Source organism: Cimex lectularius, unplaced genomic scaffold (assembly GCF_000648675.2).
Source record: "Cimex lectularius strain Harlan isolate CLEC.00 unplaced genomic scaffold, Clec_2.1 scaffold396, whole genome shotgun sequence".
Lineage (NCBI taxonomy): Eukaryota > Metazoa > Arthropoda > Insecta > Hemiptera > Cimicidae > Cimex > Cimex lectularius.
In genome coordinates this window covers 43,700-69,054 of record NW_019394208.1, presented here as the reverse complement: position 1 = coordinate 69,054, position 25,355 = coordinate 43,700, and the positions used below count along the sequence as shown (strand labels likewise).

General features: G+C 38.6%; 1 protein-coding gene across 6 annotated transcripts in view; it reads left to right on the top strand.

The window, feature by feature from the left end:
* Nucleotides 1-25,355, top strand: part of LOC112128247 — a 97,948-nt gene that overhangs the window by 38,999 nt on the left and 33,594 nt on the right. For 4 of the 6 annotated variants that reach the window (XM_024230184.1, XM_024230182.1, XM_024230181.1 and 1 more), the window contains exons 3-4: nt 9,999-10,094; nt 10,188-10,265. The exons of 1 other annotated variant lie outside the window; for it this stretch is intronic. In XM_024230184.1, the coding sequence (XP_024085952.1) occupies nt 9,999-10,094; nt 10,188-10,265 (174 nt within the window). The remainder of the gene's footprint in view (nt 1-9,998; nt 10,095-10,187; nt 10,266-25,355) is intronic. One more of the 6 variants, XM_024230185.1, reaches the window with a different exon arrangement.

Sequence of the window (25,355 nt, the reverse complement as noted above, 5' to 3'; positions counted from 1 at the left end):
CGTCGAAGGCCCTTTGGAATCAAAATTTCCCATTCTGAACCGAGCAAACCACTTAAGGACACGCTTCACACTTTTTTCCCTTGGTTCACTAGTGACGATAGTTTCCTGATTTCCAACGTAAAAGATTGATTGTTCAATTGACCTTTCTCTATATCCACAGGAAGTGCTTTACTTAAGACAGTAAAGTATTTTTTAGTGACTCTTCTCTTTTATCCTAAGCAAGTGGCTGCCCTGTTTTTGCAATCACATAAGGTGTATTGCAATATCTCTGCAGTTTCATGACATAGTCGGCCAAATTTCTGCCTTGGTTTTTGGCCAAACGAAAAAGATTTTTGTTTTCCTAGGTAAGATGTTTGCGAAAACAGCAAAGTGGATGGCCAAAGAAGATATGAAATGACGACATTGTGGATGAGGTAAAATTGAATTGAAAAAGTTGAGATTTTGCCCACAATGTTCTAGAGTCATGATTAAATTTTATTATTTTAATCCAGTATTATGTAACGGTTTGATATTTAATAGGATTCAATTTGTTTCATACTTTTGCCAAAATTTGGCCATTTTCGATCACCTTGGTCCGTCCTTCCTTGTGAGTTGGGTCGTCAGGTATTCAAACATTCGAGTGATACATTGGAGTTTTATTTTTCCCAGTCTGGTTTCTTTTGTTTAGATAAAGAAAAATATCAAGTAAACCTACGACAGCATATGACGCGAAATGAACACTGACACGAACACAGAAAGTACCCTGGCTGATGGACACTGTTGAACATTCATCCGCCACAACGTGGCATACCAAAATACCATTTTTTATAGTTTATATTATTTTGAAACCTCGAATCTAGATAAAGAAAGTCTGTCGACTGATTTTGCCTGCGAAATTGTAGTCAAGCAAGGTTGCTTGCTCAGCCCTGTATTATTCTTAATCTTCCAGAACGACTTGGAGTACGAACTATGTGAAGGATTAATAATTAATGGACGAAAAATAAGGACACTAATCTATACAGTCGACATAGTGTTACAGCCTTCTACACCCGTATCTCTGCAGCTCATGATAAGAGATTTAGAAGAGTATTGCGATTTCACTTAATTTGAATCTACGAAAATTTCAAATTATTGTCTGTTGGCGGTAAGTCGGAAAATTGAAGAAAAATGAAAGATGGTTCTTCAAAAATGGTGAGCGAAATTACTACAAATATCTTGGTATCAACTTCAATAGGTCCGTGAAAATGAAACATAACTGCAGAGATAAAACCAGCAGCGCTAAGTACGCCGTTAATAGTCTCTGGCTCAACAACAAACAACAGGAAGATCTTACTAGAGAAAAAGTTGGCGATGTTCAACAGCACCCTGAGGTCTATAGTATGTTACTGCGCGCAGGTTTGGGGTTATTTATACATTGAGGAGACAGAAAAAGTTCCGAAATACCTTATTAAGAAACGTCTCTACCTGCCAATTATCACCCCAGACTATCGTATATAACTGCCATCCGGTCACACCGCGCTGCAGCTATATTCTGAGACTACATCTGAAATATATTAGAAAAGTACTGAACAACACACCTGACAGACTGATGAATTTTTTTGGTCGACCTGGTCATAAATAAAGGCATATTGTGGCATATGAAGCTGTCATAGGTAGGCTGTACGGTGTATGAGTATTCCGTTCCCGAGAACTCATCGTCAACAAGACAAGAGGATCTTTAGCGTCCGCACCTGGCCTTTTCGGCCTTAACGGACGTTTTGATTCTTAAGATGAGAGCTGACGCACCTCCGCATACGACGGAATAGTGCTACCGCCGCAGCATTGGTGTAGAGGCCCCCCAGCCCCTAAGGGCCAAGACAACCTCGCTCTCCGCTTTTCCACTACGAATGGTCGGGCCCGCATTGTGCATCGGGTCGTATGGCGCACGCAAAGGGCTAACAGGCCGAAATACATCAGCCTGTTGTCCCGCGTTCTCCCTAGATATAGAAGGCGACTCTATCTCCCAGAGTATTGGGGCTTCCCATAGCGTAGAAACTACCGGATACCCCCCGGCCGCGGTTTTGTTTTTAGTGGAATTGTTAACCACCCCCCTAGATGAGCACCGCCTACGGTAAAACCTCCTGTCGAGCTCAGCCTACGCCTACGCCATAGGCCTAGCCTAGGTGGTCCGATCCTTCGCTTCCCCAAGGGTACCACGCCGGTCATACGCACAACAATGCGATAGAAATCAAATTCAATATCGATAACATACATATATCATCACACAAAACATATAATATAACATATAAAACATTCATCACATTCCACACATCAAACATTTTTACATAGTATAATTTTTTAACAATTCAGCTTTCCTTTTGCTATTTATCTCCGTCTATATAATCCTGAAAGGATAATCTGGCCGAACCATTATCAACGTTTTTTCCCATCGTCGGCTCTTTTCACCTCAAAGAAGCGGGACTCCTTATACAAAAATGTCTTTCTCTACCGACTTCCTTCCCCACCCCTTCAAAATCCAACGTATATAAACATAAAACAGCAATATCTCACTGGCACTCTCAACACGACACGCAAGAATGGCACAATTATACAGAAAACAAACACTTTGAGTGAGTAAAAATACTTTGATTGAATATAAAAAATTATTTTTTTTTGAATTGTATAAATTCACTTTTTTCCACATCCTACATGTTTTTGTTAAATTTAAACAATGTTTGTAAATCCCAGGCTCTGAAGATGATCTCAATAAAGATCGAAACGTTGGCACGATAAAGAAAATGTTTTTCTGAAATCTACATCACACCAGACCGCATCTCACGATTTCTGAATAATTAAATAACAAAAATGACTCCTCCTCGACAGACGGCAAAGGTCATTGTCAATAATAAGTTTTGCGAAGTGTAATGTTAATGTATATACTCTTGGGTGAATAAAACATTCCTTCAGTCATTATTTTGAAATTATTTAAGTCAGACATAAATGCAGAAAGAAGCTTCTTGTGTTAGTTTATGCCCGGAGGAAGGTGAATTTTTTTCTCCGGCTTGATATCGGTTTGCTCCTTGCAGAGAGGAATGACGAATCCATGTGCAAAACTAATCAACATTCCATATTGGGTTTATCGGGACAAGATTGGACGGTTCATTTCTTATCAAAAGGGACTACTAGCTCGATAGTGGGTGGTGCGAATGGGATCTTTGTAAGATCTCGTCATTGATTATTTTCTTCTTGTGTTCTTTTTGCCCAATTAGATAAATTTGCTGATTTTAATTTTGCTTCTTCATTAAAAAAGTGGCCCTTACATTTTTTGAAGACAGTAGTGACGAAGATCCTGGTAAGATTAAATTCATTTTATTAAAAGGAATCTTTTTATCTCAGTCAGGTAAAACTGAATGGAATAATCTACATGCTTGTGTAAAACTATGCATATTTTTGTGTCTTTAAGAGGTTCCTTTCGGAACAGTATCTACTACGTTCATCATCTATTATTCTATGTTTCATAATTTTGCTATTTATCTTCTTAGTCATGGGTGTCAACTTACAACTGTTACCCTGGTTGTCTCAAAAACTACTAAAACTAGGAAAAAATCGTATTTTTTTCCTTTATTGACTTCGCTCAAGGGTCTCCTGTTCATATTAAAACTTGTCGTTTCAAATATCCTCTACTTACTCATCCGCTCTTATCTACCAGATCTTTCGGATTCGACAAGGATCAGGTTTCTTCAACTACCTCAGGGCAGTGTGCTTGGAACCCCAACTACATACACTCTCTTTTCATCCTTTGCCGATGACACAATAACGCAACATGGGTATAAACAATGGAAAATTATGATTAAGGAAAGCCAGTGCCACATCTTCTCTCCGGAGCAAAATGGTGCTATCCTAAAATCTGATTGCGTCGAACAGGCCTCCTCCGATCTTTATCAAAAATATTATCAATTTCAGCCTATTCTACAAGGGCCTCAAAGAGGTGCTCGGAGGCAATGATTTTCAGTGGCAGGCCAAGACTGATACAACTAGTGTTAGGGTCAACACCTCTGAAGACTATAGAAAACTAACCCACGCCCTCAAGGAAAAAAATCATACTTATCAACTGAAAGAAGAAAGAGCATATAGAGTAGTTCTAAGGAACCTTCACCCTACCATCCCACCTCAAGAGATAAAAGAAGAAATTGAAGAACGCAGCTTCGAAGTACGAAACGTGACAAACATTACTACAGCCAACAAGGAGAAATTGCCTCTCTTCTTCTTGGACTTGGAACCAAGTCCAAACAACAAAGAAATATTTCTCATTGCACACTTATATGGCTGTCGCATTCGCGTCGAAGAACCGTACAAGAAGCGCCAAATTGCGCAGTGTAAACGATGCCAGGACTACGGGCACACAAGGTCGTTTTGCAATCATGCACCGAGGTCTGTTAAATGTGCGGGTTTCCACTGGAGTGAGACCTGTCCAAAACCGAAAGAAAGCCCCGCTAAATGCACACTATGCGAAGGAAGCCACCCTGCCAACTACAGAGGATGTTCTGCCCATAAAGAAATGCAGAGGATAAGAAGAAGAGACCAGTCTACTTCAAGACAACCAACCGTCAACCTAGATCAAACAGCAATGCCACCCCGACAGGACCAACAGCGCCGATCCAGTGTCAGTTACGCCCAAGCACTTTCAGGCAAATCGTCTCAACCCCATCCACCTCATTCAGTTTATATCCCTCCTCCTTCTGCATCCTCAGACTTAACCCAGATGATGACTTCCTTCCTTAATGAATTCCGCTCACTTATAAGTCTCCTAATCTCCCTACTCACCACCGTAGTAGAGAAACTAGTCCCCCTCCAATCACGAGCCCTCCCCTAAAAAACCACTCTCATGGTCCTCTTATCCTCCTTTGGAATGCCAGTGGTCTGAACTCACGCTACAACGAACTAGACGTCCTGCTACAAGACAAGAGGATCATCGCCATAATTACGGAGACTCACTTGACGCCACTATCCAACTTTTACGTAGGAAACTACAAAACATACAGAAACGACCATCCACTGGACCATCCTTGTGGGTACCGCCATCTTGGTCCGCAATACCCTTACCCATTTCCTAGTTCCTAGCCAATCATCTGTATCTCTGCAACACACAGCCATTAACCTCTCCTCCTCTCCCTTCAACTTCACAATTGCCGCAGTCTAATGTCCTCCAAACCAGAACATTTCCCAACAACAATTCTCGACCTTTTTTCAATCCCTAGGCCCTCGCTTCCTATCTGGTGGCGACTACAACGCGAAGCTCCAATAGTGGGGCTGCAGAGTGACGAATCCACGAGGTCGTGTCCTCTTTAATGTCCTCTCTTCCTTTCACCTCAACTACATCTCCCCTCCTGATCCTACCTATTGGCCCTGACCCACTAATAAACGCCCAGACCTCCTTGATTTTTTCATCACCTCCCAACTCACCTCGCTCCACCACCACGCGTGCATTCTAAACGACTTATCCTCTGATCATAGTCCAGTCCTCCTAACTATAGACACCTACCCAATCCTTATTGCACCCAGAGCAACACTACTAAATGGACCAATAGACTGGAACCTATTCAATGCAGACAACAATACAAACCTTAACATAGTTTTAAAGACGAACGACGACATCGACTTTGCCATAGAACAGTTAACATCTACAATAACAGATGCCATCAATGCCTCGAAGCTGCACACCTACGAACACACCTCAACACAACACATAAACCTACCACTTTACATACGCCAACTGATCAATAAAAAAAAGCATGCCCGCCAAGAGTGGCAAAGGACCCGCTACCCTTCGGACAAACAAGTACTGAACAGACTTAACTCACCACCTAAACATAGAATTGAGAGCTTACCGTTCCGACAAATTCAGACAGTACACACAACAACTAACAACAGGAAATAAGTCGCGCCAATATCATAGACGCAGATTATGTTCGACAGATCGAAGAATTCCTAAACTCTCCTCTCTCTTTATCTCTTCCTCCTAAACCTTTCTCTCCGTCAGATGTCCAGTATGCTATACGCCAGCTCAAACCTAAAAAAGTTCCTGGGTTTGACTCGCTAATTCCCCAAATCCTCAAACACCTTCCAAAGAAATCCATAATATTCATCACCTATATATTTAATTCAGTCCTACGCACAACCTATTTTCCTAGTCCCTGGAAACATTCTGTCATCCGTATGATTCCTAAATCCAAAAAACACACACATTGTCCTACTTCCTACAGACCCATTAGCCTACTACCGATTTTAGGAAACGTATCCTCCCAATCCTTAATTCTAAAAAAGTTATCCCCGACCATCAATTTGGATTTCGAGACGGTCACTCAGCAGTTCAGCAGTGCCACCGCGTTGTAGATGTTATTTCTGCCTCTCTTGAGTTGGAACAGTATTGTTCGGGGGCCTTTCTTGATGTGGCCCAGGCCTTCGATCGAGTTTGGCACCCGGGCTTGCTGTTCTCGCTCAAGGACATCCTTCCCTCAACCTTATCCTTCGAAGCTACCTCACTGACCGGTACTTCCGAGTCATTGAAGGATCGGCGTCTTCCCCAAACCACCTTCTCCTTGCTGGTGTTCCGCAGGGCAGTGTTCTGGCACCCGTACTGTACCAAGTGTACACGGCAGACCTCCCATCCTCAAACTACCACTCTAACTTCTGCAGACGAAACAGCGATGCTCTCAAGCAATTCTGATCCAGTCATTTCCACTCGAAACCTTCAAGAACACCTCACACTACTGGAATCATGGTGTAAAAAAAAGGCACAAATTCAACCCAGAAAATCCACCCACATAACCTTCACCCTCCGCAAAAACATCCCTCCTCCAATCTACTTCAATCAAATACCCCTCCCCATTGCGGACAAGGTGCGCTACCTAGGACTATATATTGACAAACGTCTGACGTGGATTCCCCACACACGACTGAAACGACAAGAAGTTATGAAACGTTACAGAGCACTTTCACGACTTCTTGACAGACGTTCTAACCTACCTCTCTTAAACAAAAGACTACTTTATATCACTCTAATGAAGCCAATATGGACTTATGGACTGGAAGTGTGGGGTTCAGCCAAATATTCCAATATCCTACGTATCCAACGAGCCCAATCCATCATCCTCAGAAAAATCCTTAATGCTCCCTTTTATATGTCCAACGACACTACCCATAAAGACCTAAACATTCCTTTTATCCAAGATATAATCCACTCCCGTTACCAAAAATTTTTCACAATCCTCCCAACCACTATAAATCCTCAAATTCAAATCCTCTCATCCCGACGAATTCCTTCCAACCCTCTTCGCCGACTAAAAAGACGATGGCCACGGTATCTTCTATCGAGTGGCAATTGAATAAAGAATAGTTAGGAGTGGGTAGTTTCTCCACTCTTATTTTCTTAATTACTTATTCATACATTATTACTAGATACCAAAATGCAGGTAGTTGTAATATACAACAAAAAGAAAAGAAAGAAAAAAGAAAAAAAAGCGTTCTTTACCGTGGGTTTCACCTCGGACCAGTTGGCCTCTTTACGACCTTCCACACGGCGACCAATATTGGTCTATAGTGCAATATTCATCATTGCCTAGAGCTAATAATTAATCTTTAGTCTTTTTACCACAATTAAGAACCCCGTGGTTATTCCTCTCCCAGGAGTAGGATAACCGTCCGTCCCACCAACAGAGAACATGTTCCACTAGTTCTTCTTCATCCTGGCAATATCTGCCCAAGCCTGTTGCTGCTGCTGCGAGTCCAGTCAACAGTCCTAACACGTCCGAGGTGTAGTAATCCCTCCATTTATGTTTCACTTCTGTTCTGAATACAATCTTGAACCTAGAATTTATTCGTAACCTATTTTCTAATGGAGTTACGTTCTTGATAATTAGGTATGCCGCTAAAAGATTCAATAGGTGTTCTGATCAAACTTTCCTTGGCCAATTTATCAGCTTCCTCGTTGCCCTGGTGCCAAATCCAGTACCAATCTAAATCCCGAACGGCTCTGCACTTTACTACCGATATGGTAGTATAGTTTAGTGCCTCCTAGCTGTTCGAATGGATGGCTCTTCCTTTGTTGGTAATATCCAGCCTTTTCCTCTCCATGATTCAGTGTTCAATAGGCCCAGACTCCGCCTGAAAGACTAGGAGAGCAATTAAAGATGACTTATTCAGATTTTCACCACGACTGTGAGGTTGTGAAATAACGTGCATCCTTCCTATGCCCTCCATGTCGAACTCACGAATCAGGACCAAGTTCTTGACACGAAGGGTGCTGATCTAAGTATCCGTATTCAATTTTACCTGAAATTCGAATTAAACATTTTTTTCGTAATTCATGTATTACAATGATGATCGATTCCAAACCTATTGTCTGATGGATCTACGTTTCTGGCAATTTGGTATCCCGTAAGAAAGGTCTGGGCTGAATGGTGTCTCGATTGAACTTACCGACCTCCTCGTTGTGCCTCTTCCTTATATGCGCTAGTACCAAAACAAGCGTTTCATCTCGTAGTTACCCCTTTAGATCTGCCAGGCTATCTGGATCACACGTCATCTCAGAAACCTTGATGTAATCCCAAACGACTCTGGACTTTACTCCTGATGAGGTAGTTGTCTTTAGTGCAACCTGGCTGTTGTACTTGTTTCTTCTTTTGTTATTAATCTCCAGCATTTTGATCTCCCTGCCACATAGCTACAGACAGTGGTTTGTATGAATTCCACAGATACCAGCTCTTGACTTCTTGAAGCAATCGTTATACAGTCAATATTAACTAAAATCCCTTTTCCCCAGTCCCATCTATCGTGTATTTTCATTTGACACTTATTATCCAATCTGACTTTTGCTATCATATTGACAGGATTCCTCACATCCATTAATTTTTATGATCGTAGACTATAGAAGAATGTAAATTGTGGCTCTAGCCTTTCTCTGGAGAATATATATAGTAGTGGTAAATCGAGGAGGACTGCTAGGACAGTAGTGGAGGTTGTAATGAGACAACAATCTAATATATCGACGAAAAACGAACTACAGTGTAGACTGCGGGGAACAAACCGTCCAGCATCTAACTTTTTCAATCCGTGTATGTTTCGTATTAGGTCTCCAACACTTCAAAACAACCTTAAATCTCAAAATTAATCATTCACATATTTACACAAGTCACAAGATCTACAGTCGGCTCTCCTTCACCTGGATTGCCTCTATTGAGAATAACGTATGTAAATATATATACCCTAAAATTACATAAAATCCAGCGATGGCACTAGTAGGTTGACACACCCTGTATGTGAAAATATTTATATTCAATAATTTCAGTTTGTAGTACAAGTGGACTGAGTTTGAGCACTGAAACAAGTAGGCCGGCACATTGCATCAATTGTATGTATTAAGGTATATTTCAGTATCAAAAGTGTCGATCACTTTTTCACTTACAAACACTCTGGATCAAGGTATGGCCTGAAGATGAAAGCAAATTTAAATGTTGGAACTGAGTCGGTCTTCAAAGAAATTTATGATCGCCGGTAAAAACTTAAATATGTCAATCTGAAGACATATTTAAGGTTGTTTTGGCATGATGATGACCTTAAAATTGGTCGAAAGTACCAACTGAATTTGCTTTCTTCTTCTTGACCATACCTTGATCTAGTGTTCCTAAGTGAAAAAAAGTGTTCGTTAAATAGTTAGGCCTGGCAGATAAATTGACAAACGTTCTGCCAATGATAATGCAGATCTAGGGTACCAGAGTTGCTATGTTTTGATTCAGAGCACCCAATGTCATCTTACTATTTCGTCAATAATTGAAATTTAAAAGAGGTACGAGTCGAATGAAATCGATATTAACAATTGTGAAATTCCGTTGGGTGTTCTGATGTTGAAAATTGATCATCAAATTATACACATTTAGTTCAAATTGCGCCTGAATAGGAGAATCGGTATGATTTGACAAATTATTAATTTTCTACATTGAAAGTTAATCAGCTAACGAAGCTGTGAACGTTAATTTTTACAGGCGCGACGAATAACGATCGGATGAGGGAAACAGAGGTATACTTTTGTTACTCTGACAGTAGCATAGATGATACAAAAACTGTATCTTTCGATTTGAGTATGTTTTATTTTTTATAATTTCTTTCTTTTTAATGTCCTTTTGACTTATTTGGGTGCAAAATTACTTCTGCTGTTTTAATTGCTTTTTCAGACTCAAGTTTTGATGATGACGAGGATATCATTAGTATTTACGGTGAAGAGGATGTGCCATTATTTTGTGAAGAATCTGGTATGTTATTTAAATGGTTTAACAACTTCACCTTGTTCATTCACCGGTTGTTATCTTGGTGAACAGTTTTTTATGAATTATTTAATTTGTTGACTAAAGAATATTGTTATTATTATTCGCCTAAATTTAAAATGGAAAAATCAAACAGAAAATTTAGAAACAAGGGAAATTTTCAGCAACAAATATTGTGTCTGATCAATCATATTATAAACTGGAAAAAGAAAACCGTCACCGCGAAAGAAATTCCTCTGCAACAAGGATAAACCAAAAAATCCAATAATAGAGGCAATAAGAAACCAGATTAAGCTTTATTGTTGGTACTATCAGAGTTGCCCCTTTTAAAACCCCTTATCTCATTCATTTTATATATTTTCCAAAGTTATCAACAGACAACTAGTTAAATATTATAATTAACAAAGGGATTTTATTCTAATTATTTTATTAAAATATGTAATCTTCGTTAGGCGCGTTCAATCTGCACGTTTAATCCTCTGAAGTTGAAGCTACATCGCTAATCGGTTGAGTCGCTTGTAGATTATCTGAAGTAAAAGCATTATTGTTAATTAATTCAGTTCATGTTTGACCCTCTGAAGTTGAAGCGTTTAAGTGATTGGTAAGCTTTCAGAAGTTGAAGAGTTATTGGTAATTGATTAAGTGTATGTTAGATCCTCTGAAGTTGAATCAGTATTGTTCATTAATTCAGTCGCTGATAGATCATCTGAAGTTGAAACGTTATTCAGTTAATTCAGTTGATGGTAGATCCTCTGACGCTGAAGTGGTATTGTTCATTAATGCAGGGTTTGGTAGGTTCACTGGAGTTGAAGAGTTATTGATATTTATTTAAGTTGCTGAAAGTTTCTCTGAAGTTGAAAAGCCCTCTTCTTTCGCGTCTTTAATCCTGCTTGGTCTGCAGTACGCGCCTTACAAAATAACAATTCAAGGTTGTGCGAAGAAAATATTTTGCGGGTGACTTTCTAGAGTGCATGTTGATTTTAAAATCCTACTATTTGATTTATGTATTAATAAAAAAATAACTGATCAATTACGATCAATGTTTGTCTGGATGAAACTGGTAAGAAAACGTAAAAGATTTGCTTAAAGCTTTATATTTAGGGTGTAATTTTCCTAGATAAAGTTTTGAATGGATCAAATAATATGTTTAAAAGAAAACATAACAAACATAGGGAGACTCTCTCCACTTCAAATTTTAATTTTTTCCTGCATTCCATGAGAATAAAGTGAGATAATCGGAGATAATAAGATAACCTCAAATAAAAATATGTATGGGTGACGGTTTTTTTGTACGTCTCACCAAACAGCATGACAACGCTCAAATAGCTGAAAAATTGGTAAGCTATTTGTGAAGGATACTCATGGGGGAGGAAAAAAGTAATTTTGATATGACGGTTCTAAAATAATTATAAAGCACTGATTCTTCTCATATGTGAAGAGTTTTCGATTTGAATTTATGCCCACTAACCGTGACAATTGAGTATGATCCTTTGAAACCAAGTAAGAAATCTGGTGCCCCCCCCCATAGAAGTATCGTTGCCCGATCCTTTTTTTACAATGAACACTGTCCATCTGCCTAATATTTTAGCAGAAACTAGTTACATATTATAAATAATTTAAGTATATTATATTGGTATGGTTTTTTGCCTTTGTTGTGCATGTAATTCTTGTATATCATTCAATTAGTTTGGTTTCGTAGGATAAGGAAATGTGCAATAAGGTCATAAATTGTGTCAGTAACCGTCGACGTAGCGAAATAGGCTGAACTATTTTTTTATAACATGAATCATAATGGATACTTATTTTTCGAAACCCAATTTTCTATTATGTGGGACACATCGAGCAAACTTTCTCTGCATAAGGGGCTCGTGTGTCAACCGCCAGAAATTATGTATTTCTATCACTACGGCACCTTTGACTACCTGCGAAATATAATTTTGACGTAGTAACCGAGCGAAAAGATGGTTAAAATATTTTTTGTTAACAAGAAACAAGGTTGATATTCGTTGATTGCTAATAACGGTTACTTAAAGACCTGTGGTATCTGAGTTAGGGTGTCGGACTCGAATTTGCCGCACTAGAGGATCTTGGTTCGAATCCCAGTACTGGCCTTGGAATTTTATTTGATAATAATATGTAAGAAGATTATGGAAATCGTTTTACTCCTTGTCCGCGCCAACTAATGAGTAGTTGAACGTAAAGCCCTCCTGAATTATTGTACTTTATGGTCTGTTTCTTTTCCCATTGAATCGTACCTTGAAAATCGAGTCAAATTATCAAAAAAGGGTAGAGGAATATGCTTAAAAGCCAGGGGTTGATATTCCGGTCGAAACTTTACACGAAAGTCCGGTTTAGGGAATTGGATTTTACGGGTCACTAATTGGTGGTCGAAAATCTGGCAGGGGTTAAGCTTACAATTCATATAACCAGAAACTGTTGTGTAATGTTGGAGACAAGCGATCATTTTTTTTCTACTCTATCACTTCCAAACCTGGTATTCTAATGTTATTGGTTATTTACGGATGGAAAAAGTCGGTCATTTGTCAATTATAAATTACGGTTCAGTTGCGTTCTGACCTTCGGACGGTTAAAACCTCGAAGAAGCTCTCGTTCCCAACCGTTCCTTATCTTTTCATAAGGCAATTTTTACAATATAATAAAAAAATTTTTTTTCTTTCTTTTCGTAAATTATAAATCACTCCCGTGTTTATTTAAATCTTTCTTTTCTGTCTGTCTGTCTGTCTGTCTATCNACACACACACACACACACACACACACACACACACACACACACACACACACACACACAGAGTAGATTCCTTTTATTTATATATTTTTATTTTTTATTTCGTTCCATTATTCTGGAATAAAACAAAAATATTCCCGAATAATGTCCGAATGTAGTGACGGCAACTCCGTAATAGTTTTACGCGATTTTAAGAAGTTTTTGATGAACGGCCAAATCTATCAAGAAACTCCAATAACAAAAGACCTCTTGAAGATTCAAATCAAGCTAAGTATTCAGCCAAATCGAATTTCGTGGACAAGGATAGTCATGACAAAGAAATCAAAAACAGAAAGGAACGATACAAATTATCATTAGAAGGGTTAGAGGGGAACATTGGTCGGGCTCGTCCTGTTTTGTTTGGTCCCTGGCTTTTCGAAGACCCTCGTTTCAACAATAATTCAATAATAAGCATTTCAATCTTGGGCAGAAATCGAATTAAAATCACCACAAACAATAAAGAAACGGCAAACTATCTGACGGAGTGTCAAATACTAAAAGAACAAAAACTTTTTACATACATACCGGATTTTTTAATCAAGAAAAAGAGCGTTGTACGGTTCATAGATCTAAGCCTTTCTGAAGAAGAAATTCTAAATAACCTAAAATCGGTCATACAACCATTATCTGTTGAGCGTCTTAAAAAATATGAAAGAATAGACGGTAAAATTAAAGTAACTCCTTTAGATACATGCGTCATAACTTTTTCAGGCCAAAAAATTCCTGATGCAGTCACCATCTATGGTGCATATTGCAATGTTAAACCCTTCATCCCTACACTTAGGCAATGTTCAAACTGTTTAAGGTTCAACCATGTTGCAGACCAATGTCGGGGACAGCAAAGATGTCCTAAGTGCGGTGAAGAGCACCCATTGCAAGATTGCAACCAAGATCAGCCTCTCTGTATCTTTTGTGGTAAAAACCATCTCGCTAACAATAAGAATTGTGATCACTTCAAAAAATTAGCTGAGGAAAATCGAAAAAAACACATTGAGTATTCATATGCCACAGTAGTATCTGTAAATAAATTCGACATTTTAAACAAATTAGATAGTGACACAGACTACGAGAACAATTTTCCTCCCATTTCCACCGATACATCATCAAACCGACCACGTCGACAATTCCGTAAAACGTACTTCCGAACGCCCACTTCAAAAACATCCTTGGATAAATTGTCGGATCCTCCTTTAAAAACAAGTAAGCCTTTGCGCTCTACTTTTATCAATCCTCACAAAACGTCGGAATATGAAAAATATATTCACATTTTATCCAGTTTAACGAATAATATTAGAGAAAGCGATTTATCTGAAACCGAAATAGTAGACCACATTGGTCAAACCTTGTAAAATCTAGTCAAAGATAAAGAATTGATAGTTAAGTCACTAAATAAGAAGTACGAAATTGCTCATGGTCAGGAGGACATGGATGTATAATTCGAATGGTGTTAACATTCACAAATCCTTTTTATTTTCTTTATAATTTTTAACTCTACTTAAATAAAATATTCCTATGGCAAGTAACTGGAAGAGTAGTGTAAATTCGCTCTATAATCTCAGATGTTTACAATGGAATGCTCGATCGATAATCTCCAAAAAAGGTAGTTTCGAACAGCTATTGTTCTCAAGCAACATTGATATTGCGTTTTTATCGGAAACTTGGTTGAACCCCAAACTAAGATGCAATTTTTCAAATTACAATTTTCTTCGTCTTCTTCCGACTCGTACGGAGGGGTTGGTATACTTTTGAAAAAGTATATTCCATTTGTTCAAATACAGATAAAACACGTGGTTACAGATCTTGCTATGGTCGGAGCCAAAATCAATTTCCGTGATTCCTCATCATTATCGCTTATTTCTTTGTATAATTCGAGTACCAACAACCTGTCCTCTAAAGACAGGGATAAATTATTTAAATTATTTTCTGGGTAGTTCGTTATCTCTGGAGACTTCAATGTTCATCATGCTGCATTCGGCTCAAGTTGGTCCGAATCTAAAGGACGTGAGGCTTTAGACCAGAATGATATTGTCTATTTGAATGACGGATCTCCCACCATGGCCGTGAATCCCTCTCGTCAAAATTCATCGGCGGTTGATTTGACCCTCGTTTCCTCCAACCTAGCTTTTTCGTCAAGTTGGGAAGTAGTTCAGGATCCCATGGGATCTGATCATTTACCCATATAATTTACTCTGTCAGGTCCACATTGCGTAAAGCTTATAAAAAGTTTGAGGAAGTGGAATATTAAGAAAGCGGATTGGGATAAATTTTGTTCCACCTTGGAACAAGACTCACATGCCTCAAATAAGACTAGATACGATAACTACAATGTTTTTGAACAGGCTCTTCTTACAGCATGCGAAAAATGCATTCCTACTCTAAAAAATCCAACCAAACCTACGATGAGTGGCAAAGCTTGGTGGAATTCAGAGTGCGATCAGAGCATTCAAAACAGAAAAAAGGCTTATAAAAATTTTGTCCACAACCCCTCTCGAGAAAATTACGATGCATACAAAAAACTCGAAAAGAAGGCTCAAAAAATTATCAGGTTAGCTAAAAGAGAGGCGTGGAGTTTCTTCTGCTCTTGTCTCCAAGGAAACTCCTCAATTTCCTATATATGGAAAAAAGTAAAAATCATAAAATAATCATTTACCCCTCCATCTCCCTCTATTTCTCAGGGACCATGGATAGATGAGTTTATTGATGGACTTTACCCTCCTGGTCCATCTCCTGAATGCAATTTTCTGACCATGAATTCAAATCCGGAAACAGAAATTCAGATTCAGAGTTTATTGGCTCCTTTCACAATACAGGAACTTGAATGGGCGTTAAAATCTTCAAATAACAGTGCTCAGGGTTGGATCAAATCCACTATAGTATGCTAAACTCTCTTCCCACGAAAAATAAATATATGCTTAAAGACCTCTTTAACGATATCTGGTTAGAAGGTACAATTCCCATGCAATGGAAAAGATCTATTATCACATTAATCCATAAAAACGGAAAACCCCCTAACACCTCCTTTTCTTTCCGTCCAATAGCTTTGATGTCCTGTGTCCAAAAGACATATGAACGAATTATTAAAAATAGACTTCAATGGTGGTTAGAGCATAATGACAAGTTACCATCAAACCAACATGGATTTAGAAAAGGTAGGTCAGTAATCCACGCTCAAGCGCAGTTAATATTGGATATTAACTTAGCCTTTTCAGATAGTTATTTCATCCTATCGCTGTTTTTGGACATCCAAGGAGCATATGATAACGTGGATCTCAGCATTCTAGGCTTTAAACTTGTTCAAATAGGACTTCCTGGTTTGTTCGTTCACAACATTATGTCCTTGATCACAAATCGAGAGACATTCGTCCACATTAATGGTGATCTCATTGGTCCAAAAACTACATTTAAGGGTTTGCCGAAAGGGGGTATTCTCAGCCCCATTTTGTATTCTATTTATGCAGCTGATTTGGTTTCCGTCTTACCAAATACAGTTAAAATCATCCAATATGCTGACGACATCTGCATATACACTATAGGTGAAAATCTGGAGAATTGTAAGGCTCAATTGAGTGATGGAATTACTCCGCTTTTAAAATGGTTTTATGAAAATGGGCTCTCCATTTCGATTATTAAGACGGTACTCTGTCCTTTCATGAGGAAAGACAAATCAGACTGGACATACGGAGGTCATTGGGACAATTTCTTTTCCAATGGTTAAGGAGATAAAATTTCTCGGCCTTAACTTAGACTCTAAGCTCTCGTGGAAATCTCATATCACGCAGCTATTGATTAAAGCGGAAAAATGTTCAATGTTTTATGCAGCTTCACAAATAGTAAATGGGGAGCAGACCCCTTTGTGGGCATGCACTTTTATCGTTCTACAATCAGATCTATAATTGATTTGGCTCCATTTTTTATTCGCAGGCTTCTAACTCACAGTTGAAACGATTAGATATTTTGCGTAATAAATGCCTACGTAGAAAATTAGGGTGTCTCCCCAGCACTCCTATCTCTGCATTGTCTTCAGAATCCTGCGAACCTCCCCTAAGTTTTAGAAGGGAAAAACTTGCTGCCAAGTGTTTATACAAATTCTTCGGTAAAGCAAGCCCGTCCTTCGACAAACTGTGTTTTTTTATCTCAGAAAGTTCTCACTGTCAGATACTGGCAAAGGAAGAGGCCTCCACTCCTAGTTGATATCTTTCTCGAGTTAGCCCCAAGCATATACAGACTTTATTCCAATAAAACTATGCCATTGTATGACATGGATTACGAGGCTATCTTAAATAAATCGAATTGCTGCATTCTCAACGACTATTCCCACTTTCCGGCCTATCTGGCACAAAAAATGTTTCAAGCTGATGTAAAGGATTTATTTCCTGATCATCGACTCATTTATACTGATAGATCGGTATTGGATGGAAAAACGGGTTGTGCTTTTTATGACAACTTTAGTGAGCACAAGGAGATATTTCTTCTACCTGATTCTTGCAGCATTTATACTGCTGAAGGAGTCGCTCTCCACAGAGCACTAGAGCATTGTAAATCTGTGGATTCACAAAAAATATGCATCTTAACAGACAATCTAAGTTATGTTAATCAAATCCAGAACTTTAGTGTGAATTCTAAGACGGAATACATTTTTGCCAATATTATCCAATGTTTATTCGACCTTAAAAATATGAATAAAGAATTTGTAATATGCTGGGTTAAGGGTCATTCAGGGGTGGTACCCAATAAAATAGTTGATGCACTAGCTAAGCAGGCCCTTATTGAAGGCACTTTACTAGATATGAAGCTACCTATAAATGACGCTTATAATAAGTTTTTAATTAGAAATAGGAACAGATGGCAAGAGAGCTTGGACTGCGCCCGAACAGGTAATTATTATAGGTCTACGTTTCCTATACTTAGGCATAAGCCCTGGTTCATCCATAGTACAGATGGTAGCAAAAAGTATTTTTTTACTATCACCAGGTTACGAACGAATCATGGCATTTATGGTCAGTACCTCCATAAGATAAATCTCAGACCCTCCCCTAATTGTCCCACTTGTGATACGGTAGAAGATTTCGACCATATTGTCTTCACGTGTGCAGAGTATGAATATCAACGGGAAGCTCTTTTCAAAAAGATGGATACCATGCAAGAAGTTCTAAAACCGTACAATTGGAAGTCTCTATTAGCGCAAGATAGAGAAAGTATTTACAAGGCTATATATTCATTTTTCCAAGCTAGTAACTTCGCGGTTTGAATTAGGAAAATATTAAACAATAAATGTAAAGACAATGTTCCAATATCAATTATTAAATATAAATAATAATCTGCCGAATGACTAATCAAAATTAAATTATATTATGTAAATATATACAGGTGTATATTAGTGTGTCTATATGTGAATAGGTATTTTTATGTACATGCACGTATGTACATATGTAGGTATAATTTGTTTATATGTGAATATGTGTAGAATTGTGTATTTATATATTATATAAATTATATTATTTCGCTGCAATAGCTATGTGTATGTATATGTATATGTATGTATGTGTGTGTACGCGTATGTATATATGTATAATAAGTATAGCTCAAATAAGCAACAAACTATCTGGCTGATGGCTAATACCTACGGTAAGGCACAAAAAAAAAAATTACGGTTCATAACATCATTAATAATCTGGGGCTATTTTTTAATTTACATTATCCCAATACAATCTAGCTATTGATACCATTGGAGCGGAGCGAACTTTATGTTAATCTTCTTAAAGGAAAATACCCTTTTTGCTCTCACAATTGTTGTAGGTATTAAAATAAATTCCATGTACATCAACTTTCGCGTAGTACAACTGGCTTATTCCATCTGAAAATGACTTTATACCGTTTTACTTTATCGATAAATTCAATTTGCTATCTGCAACTCTTCATCAAGTCAAAAATATAGCATAATTATAAGGTAGGATGTCTTGTGAAGACACGTCAATACTTGAGGTTATCCTAGATCTTAAATTGGACAAAAAAGCTGTCCAGAGTCTGATTGTCAATTTCACAAGGCCGACCCCGTTAGCTCTCTGGAGCAAGACTGCTTATCTCCTGCTTGTGATTATCGGCCTGAGCTAATAAGCAATTAATTTGTCGCCGGCTCGTTTCGCTAATTATACCCATTAATTCATATACGGAAAGCTGCTATGTTTGATCTAGAACGGAATCTGAACAGAATCTCTGTATGTATGTTATATTGATTTTTGTGTTAGGAAAAATTTACCAGTTTTTATTTTCTTTTGATATGACTATGGAAAACACGCGCTTCGAACTCACATTTTTTCGCTAACATGGCGCTATTCCTAACTGTTCATGCTCAAGGACATCCTTCCAAGGACCTACTATGTCGTACTGCACAGTTACCTCACTGACCGATTCTTCCAAGTCATCGAAGGTAGCGTTCTGGCCCCCTACACTATACCAGGTTTTCACAGCTGACATGCCGTCTCATCCCGAAACCACCACATTCACATTCGCAGACGATACGGCAATTCTCTTTAGCAACTCCGATCTTGTCATTTCCACTCGAAACCTCCAACAACACATCATACTACTAGAGTCTTGGTGTAAAAAGAAAAGGATAAAATTTAACACAGAAAAATCCACCCTCATTACCTTCACTCTTCGTAAAAAGATCTCCCCCCCCCTGTTTTCTTAAACAATACTCCCCTCCCTACTGCGGACAAGGTGCGGTACCTCGGATTGTACATCGACAAACGCCTGACGTGGAATCCTCACACAAGACTGAAACGTCAGGAGGTTATGACACGATTTAGAATTCTTGCACGACTTCTTGACAAACGCTCTAATTTACCTCTCAAAAATAAAAGGCTGCTTTACAACACCATAGTTAAGCCGATTTGGACTTACGGACTGGAAGTGTGGGGTTCAGCCAAACATTCCAATATCCACCGCATTCAAACTGCCCAGTCTATAATACTACGAAAAATACTAGATGCTCCATTTTATGTATCGAACCAAAGTACACATACAGATTTACATATTCCTTTCGTACAAGATGAAATACGTTTCCGTTACCGTAAATTTCATAAAAACCTCCCAACTAACGTAAACCAACACATCAGAAACCTCGCATCCCGACGAATCCCCTCAAACCCTCCCCGCCTACTGAAGAGACAATGGCCGCGAGATCTCCTAGGAAGTGATGGTGATCACAGTGAAAGTGATAATGACACACGTATCAATTGAACAAACAATATTATTTCGTCGTTTTGCCGCAACAGTTTTGCACTCTGGACCATATCGAGATCCACAGTATCCTTGATTTTTCATTGTTGCAGACAATCACCCACTTTTGCAGTACAGTTTCGTCGCTTGGTGGCCAACGTTTGCCCTGCAAAATTACCGACTTTATAAGTGCCTCTCGAGTATCACCCAAAAGTTGGCAAATGACTATAAATTAGATTTTTCGAGTTTTATGTTTGGCACATTCGCAGAGATGGTTGTCGATAATTCGACGGCTTACTTTGGCCTTTTGGCTATTTCTCCTGATCAGAAGTTTGGCGTTGGATAGTCCTCATTTAGGAACTTTAATAACCGCTATTGCAGTGCCTTCATATTTGTGAGTATTGGATGGGGCAGTTTGAGCATGTTGTTATGTACTTCTGTAGAACCCTAACTCTAATTTAACACTAACCGAACCCGTCCCTAACACTGACCCTCACATACCCTAACCCTCCTTAACCCTATCTAAGCCAACATAAGCAACTCAACCTATGCGCAATTTCCGATAATGCGAAATCGACGAGGCGAAAATCAACCCGGAAAATTAAATTGTGATTCCAACCCAGAAAACACATCCATGTTAAATAGATACATATTACTCTCGGAGCATAACCTCCAAAGATCTTTATTAAAAAAAATGGAAATAATACTTTAAAATAAAATCATATTGAGCTACATACAAAAACACCAGTTTTACTGTAATTTGGTAGTTTCTGGCCATTTGGTCTGTCTAGCCATTTGGACCCGCTTGTCTTCTCTGTCTGAGGTTTTTCACCATATTCACTGGTGGATTTGACTTTCATTATTTTTTGTCACACAAAATAACTTGACTAAGAAAAACCCAAAGCCCATTATGAAAAGTGGCAAAATGTCTGATACGCGTCTGAGTGAAGCAATCAGCGAGGATAAGCAGACCAAAATGTTTGGAAACAAACAAGGTACAGTAAGGCTACAATTGTTTTGTGTTTTAAGTTAATATAGCGTTCACACAGGAATAGTGAAGTTTCTTGCAAAATTTCAATATTTGGTCATAAAAGACGACTCAGCAGAACAAAGAAAAAAAAAGTTTAATGTCTAGTGATAATTATGTTGCCGTCGACTTCAATGATCGTTATGATTATTGGTTTTGTGTGACTGTCAAGTCTGAACCGGGATTAATGATCATAACAGACCGATTGTCTGGTCTTTGTATACCTTTCGTAATCATTGGCCGTCCCATCACAGCGGGGTTCCACGGCTCGAAATTCCTTTCGTTCTTAGGCCATCGCCTTCTTAGATTACAAAAAAAAAATCTTTTCGAAGGGTTAAACGGTTGTAAATATACGGAATTAATCAGTTTCCGCCATTAAATTACCCTGAATTTTAAAAAAATATTCTTTATGCCCCTCTCTCACTATCAATCTGTCTATCTCTCTATCTTTATATATCTCTATTATCTTATTCTCTCTATTTTCTCTTTGTCTATTATCCCACTCCATTTTTTTCTGTCTCTCTTTTCTCTTACTCTCTGTCTCTCTTTATCTATCTATCTATCTATCTATCTATCTATCTATCTATCTATCTATATATATATGTCTTTCTTTCCTTCTGTCTGTCTCTCACTCCCTCTTTCTCCCGCTCTCTCTCTCCTCCTCCCTCCCTCTTCCTCTCTCTCTCATTCCCTCACTCCCTCCCTCTAACCCTCATTATCTTACTTTCATTCTCTCTTTTCTCTTTCTATCTTTCTCAATTATCACACTTTCTCTTTCGGCTAAAAACCTTTTTACCCATTTTTGTCTCATTATCTATGGGGTATAAACATATTTTTATTCTGATTGAAGTGAGTTCGAAGGGACTGACATTAATAAAATTCGAACTAATAATATAAACGAAACAGAATATGTTTGACAGGCATCTAACGTTTCTTGCACAAATGACGATTTGGGAGGCTGAAGAAAACGTTCTTCCATAAATTATGGACTGATGAATCAAAGTTCACCTCTAATGGCCGTTGGAATTTTCGCACGTGGGCAGAGGAATCCGAGAATTTCGTACTCTTATCATTATCAGGTGGTACACAGTATCAACATTTGGTGTGGAATTCTCGGAAATAAATTATTGGGCCTTATTTCTACGAAAATAATTTAAATGGTGCTCAGTTCCTCAATTTTTGAGGGAGGTTTTGCCATCACTATTACATGATGTTCCTCTGCAACAAGGACAAAGAATGATTCTCCAGCTTGATGGATGCCTCGCACACAATTCTTTGCAGGTGAGACGTTATTTGAATCGTCACTTCCGGGATAGGTGGATAGGACCTCATGGCCCGAGTTAAATTCCTCGGTCACCCGATTTAACTCAACTCGACTATTCTCTGTGGGACCATTTAAAACAGTGTCTACGCCAATCATAACCCAGCAACCTCAGTTGAAGAACTACGGCAAAGGATAGAAAATGCTCGTCAATCCATCTCTCCTGACTCTATCGCTCTGAGCACCAGTGAAGAGTTGTTAAAAAGAGCAAAGCTTTGTTTCTTTACGCAAGGCAGGCAGTTCAAATATGAAATGTGATTAATACATAGCAAACCAAATGCCTGTTTTCTCCCCAACATTTTGCCATAACCTTGTCATTTTTTGACAAATTTAAAATCAGATTGTTTTCAGCGTAAAAATTCCTCTAAAATGATGTGTAAGGATGTATAGGGTCGAAATTTTGAAGTATAATTTTTCTGCAAAAAAAAGTAAAAATTTGAAACTAGTCTAAAAAATATTAAACACTTTTTCTTTAATATAGCGTCATTATTTCAAGAGAAATTCGGCCGGGCCATCTACAAAGGAAACCCTGTACATTCCGAAGATAGTTTCGATGTAATTTTTGATTGACCGACCTCCGGATTCATGACCTTTTTTCTTGAGAAAAATCTCATTCCCTTAACTTGACAGACCACTTCTGCCGCAGCCGCTCGCGAAAGCGGATACACAGATTATCCGTCAGTTGTTTAGATTTTCATCGTAGTTGACTAGCGTTTTGCCCTTTACGAATATAAATAAGCGAAAATAATGTCATCGAATGTCATCGTTTACTGGTCCTAGAGTTGAGAAGGAAAATCCTTTACATACTCCTAAGGATGTGATTTTTAGTTACGTATGTAGCATGGATAGTTGAATTGCATTTATAATCATCGACTACCATATTCGGGATGATTTCTTTGTATTGTAATCCGACCACATGTTGTTAATTTATTCATATCCCGATTAATTTTGTACATTGCAATCCTCTTTGTTTGTATTCCAGCTGAGGATATTGACGGAAGTATTTCCAATTAATCACGTGATGGTGTGAATATATGTATATGTTAGCGAAGAAGATCTATGTAAATATAAACTTAAGACTAGTCGTAATTCTTTTTAGGCTAAACATCAGAGACGAGAAAAAAGGTGTAACAATGAGATTTTTTTTTAAACGCCTGCGCCATTATTGATTTATCATCATTCGGCTCCTTGCAATCCAATACAGTTTTATTTGTTAGCCCTATGACTCTCCATTATTGGAAACATCTTGCAACCCTAGACACTGTCTCAGCTGTTGCGCGTTCATTTTCTTAATTTGACATAGTGGACAGGTGGGGCTAATTACTATATTCAGCCTATACAGATGAGATTGCAAATAATCGTGCCCTGTGGACGTAGGAAATGTGGCTACCATGTCAGCAAGACACAGAGTTGCTGGCAACGAGCTCCAGCAGGTTGAACCACTGCTTCCCTTGTGCCAGATTATTATGCCTATATGGATAGATTCCTTTGGTCCGCGACTTAACTATCCTTTTAGCAGAGGAACGTGAGAGTGGGGGTTCAGGTCGAGGCTTCAGTATTTTCTGCCGAGCCAGCTCATCCACCCACTGAAATACCACTCTTTTACCTTGTTCAATGAGCCTATTTATCCTTTATATCGCCAACACCACTTTCTGGTGTTCTGTAGGACCTCGACGTACTACTGCCTTTATGGAAGCCTGTGAGTCCACCAGAAGTACAATCTACATCGAAGGGACTCTTCTTGAAACCTTTTCTGTAGACAAAGAAATCGCCTTTACGTTGCCGTCAAAATTTGTGGAATTGGCACTCACTGCGGAGGAGAGCTCATAGTCTCTGCAGTACACACCTCAGCTCCAGCATCTTTGTTGGGTGATTGTGCTGAGCTATCTGTGTACAAATGAATCCAATCATTTGCAGGTAGGTTAAAGGTTAAAGCTAACAGATCTTGCCGTGCTCGTCACCTAATTGCTACTAGCCGATTTAGCAATCTTAGCCTTCCTTCGCTCTGGCGAGTAAGCTTTTGGATGGACCTTTCTAGTTCAACATTTTTCCCAGCTGCACCCCGAGATATACGGCCTCGTCAGTTTCTGGTAATGAAACGTTATTGAATTTGATAGAGACATTATGAATTGTGGTGGACATCGTAAAGACTTGAAAGACTGTTTTTAGGGTACTGATTTCTAAGGTATTGTCTATAACCCAATCCTGTAAAACAGTCGTAGCCTGATTAAGACAGTTCTCTATGGCCTTAAGATTATTACTTGTCCCCAAACCACCATGTCATGGGCGTAAAGCAGGGTCCATATTCACTGAATGGCTTCTAATGCGGACACCGTATCGTTGATCATGATGCTGAATAGAGTAGGGGTCAGGAGTAATCCTTGCGGTACTACTTGCCTTTTCAGCCTATACCGGGAAACAGTATTACTGATGAATCATTGAGATAGGAACAACTGAATACTATCAAACATGTTACCACCAATTCCTAAATTTCTTATTTTGTGAAGCAGTCTTGCTCTCCCAACCTTGTCAATTGCGGCTTTTAAATCCACAAGCACAGCTATCGTACTTTGCTTTCTATTAAAACCAATTTTGATCTCTTGAGCCCGGTTAGCTACTTACTCTATGGTATTCCAGTGTGCTGCTTGTCTCTCGGAATTTATTTTTCATTTCTCGAAAAAGATCTCGAGCCTAGAAAAAATGGGTCTTTCAAAGAGCTTTGAA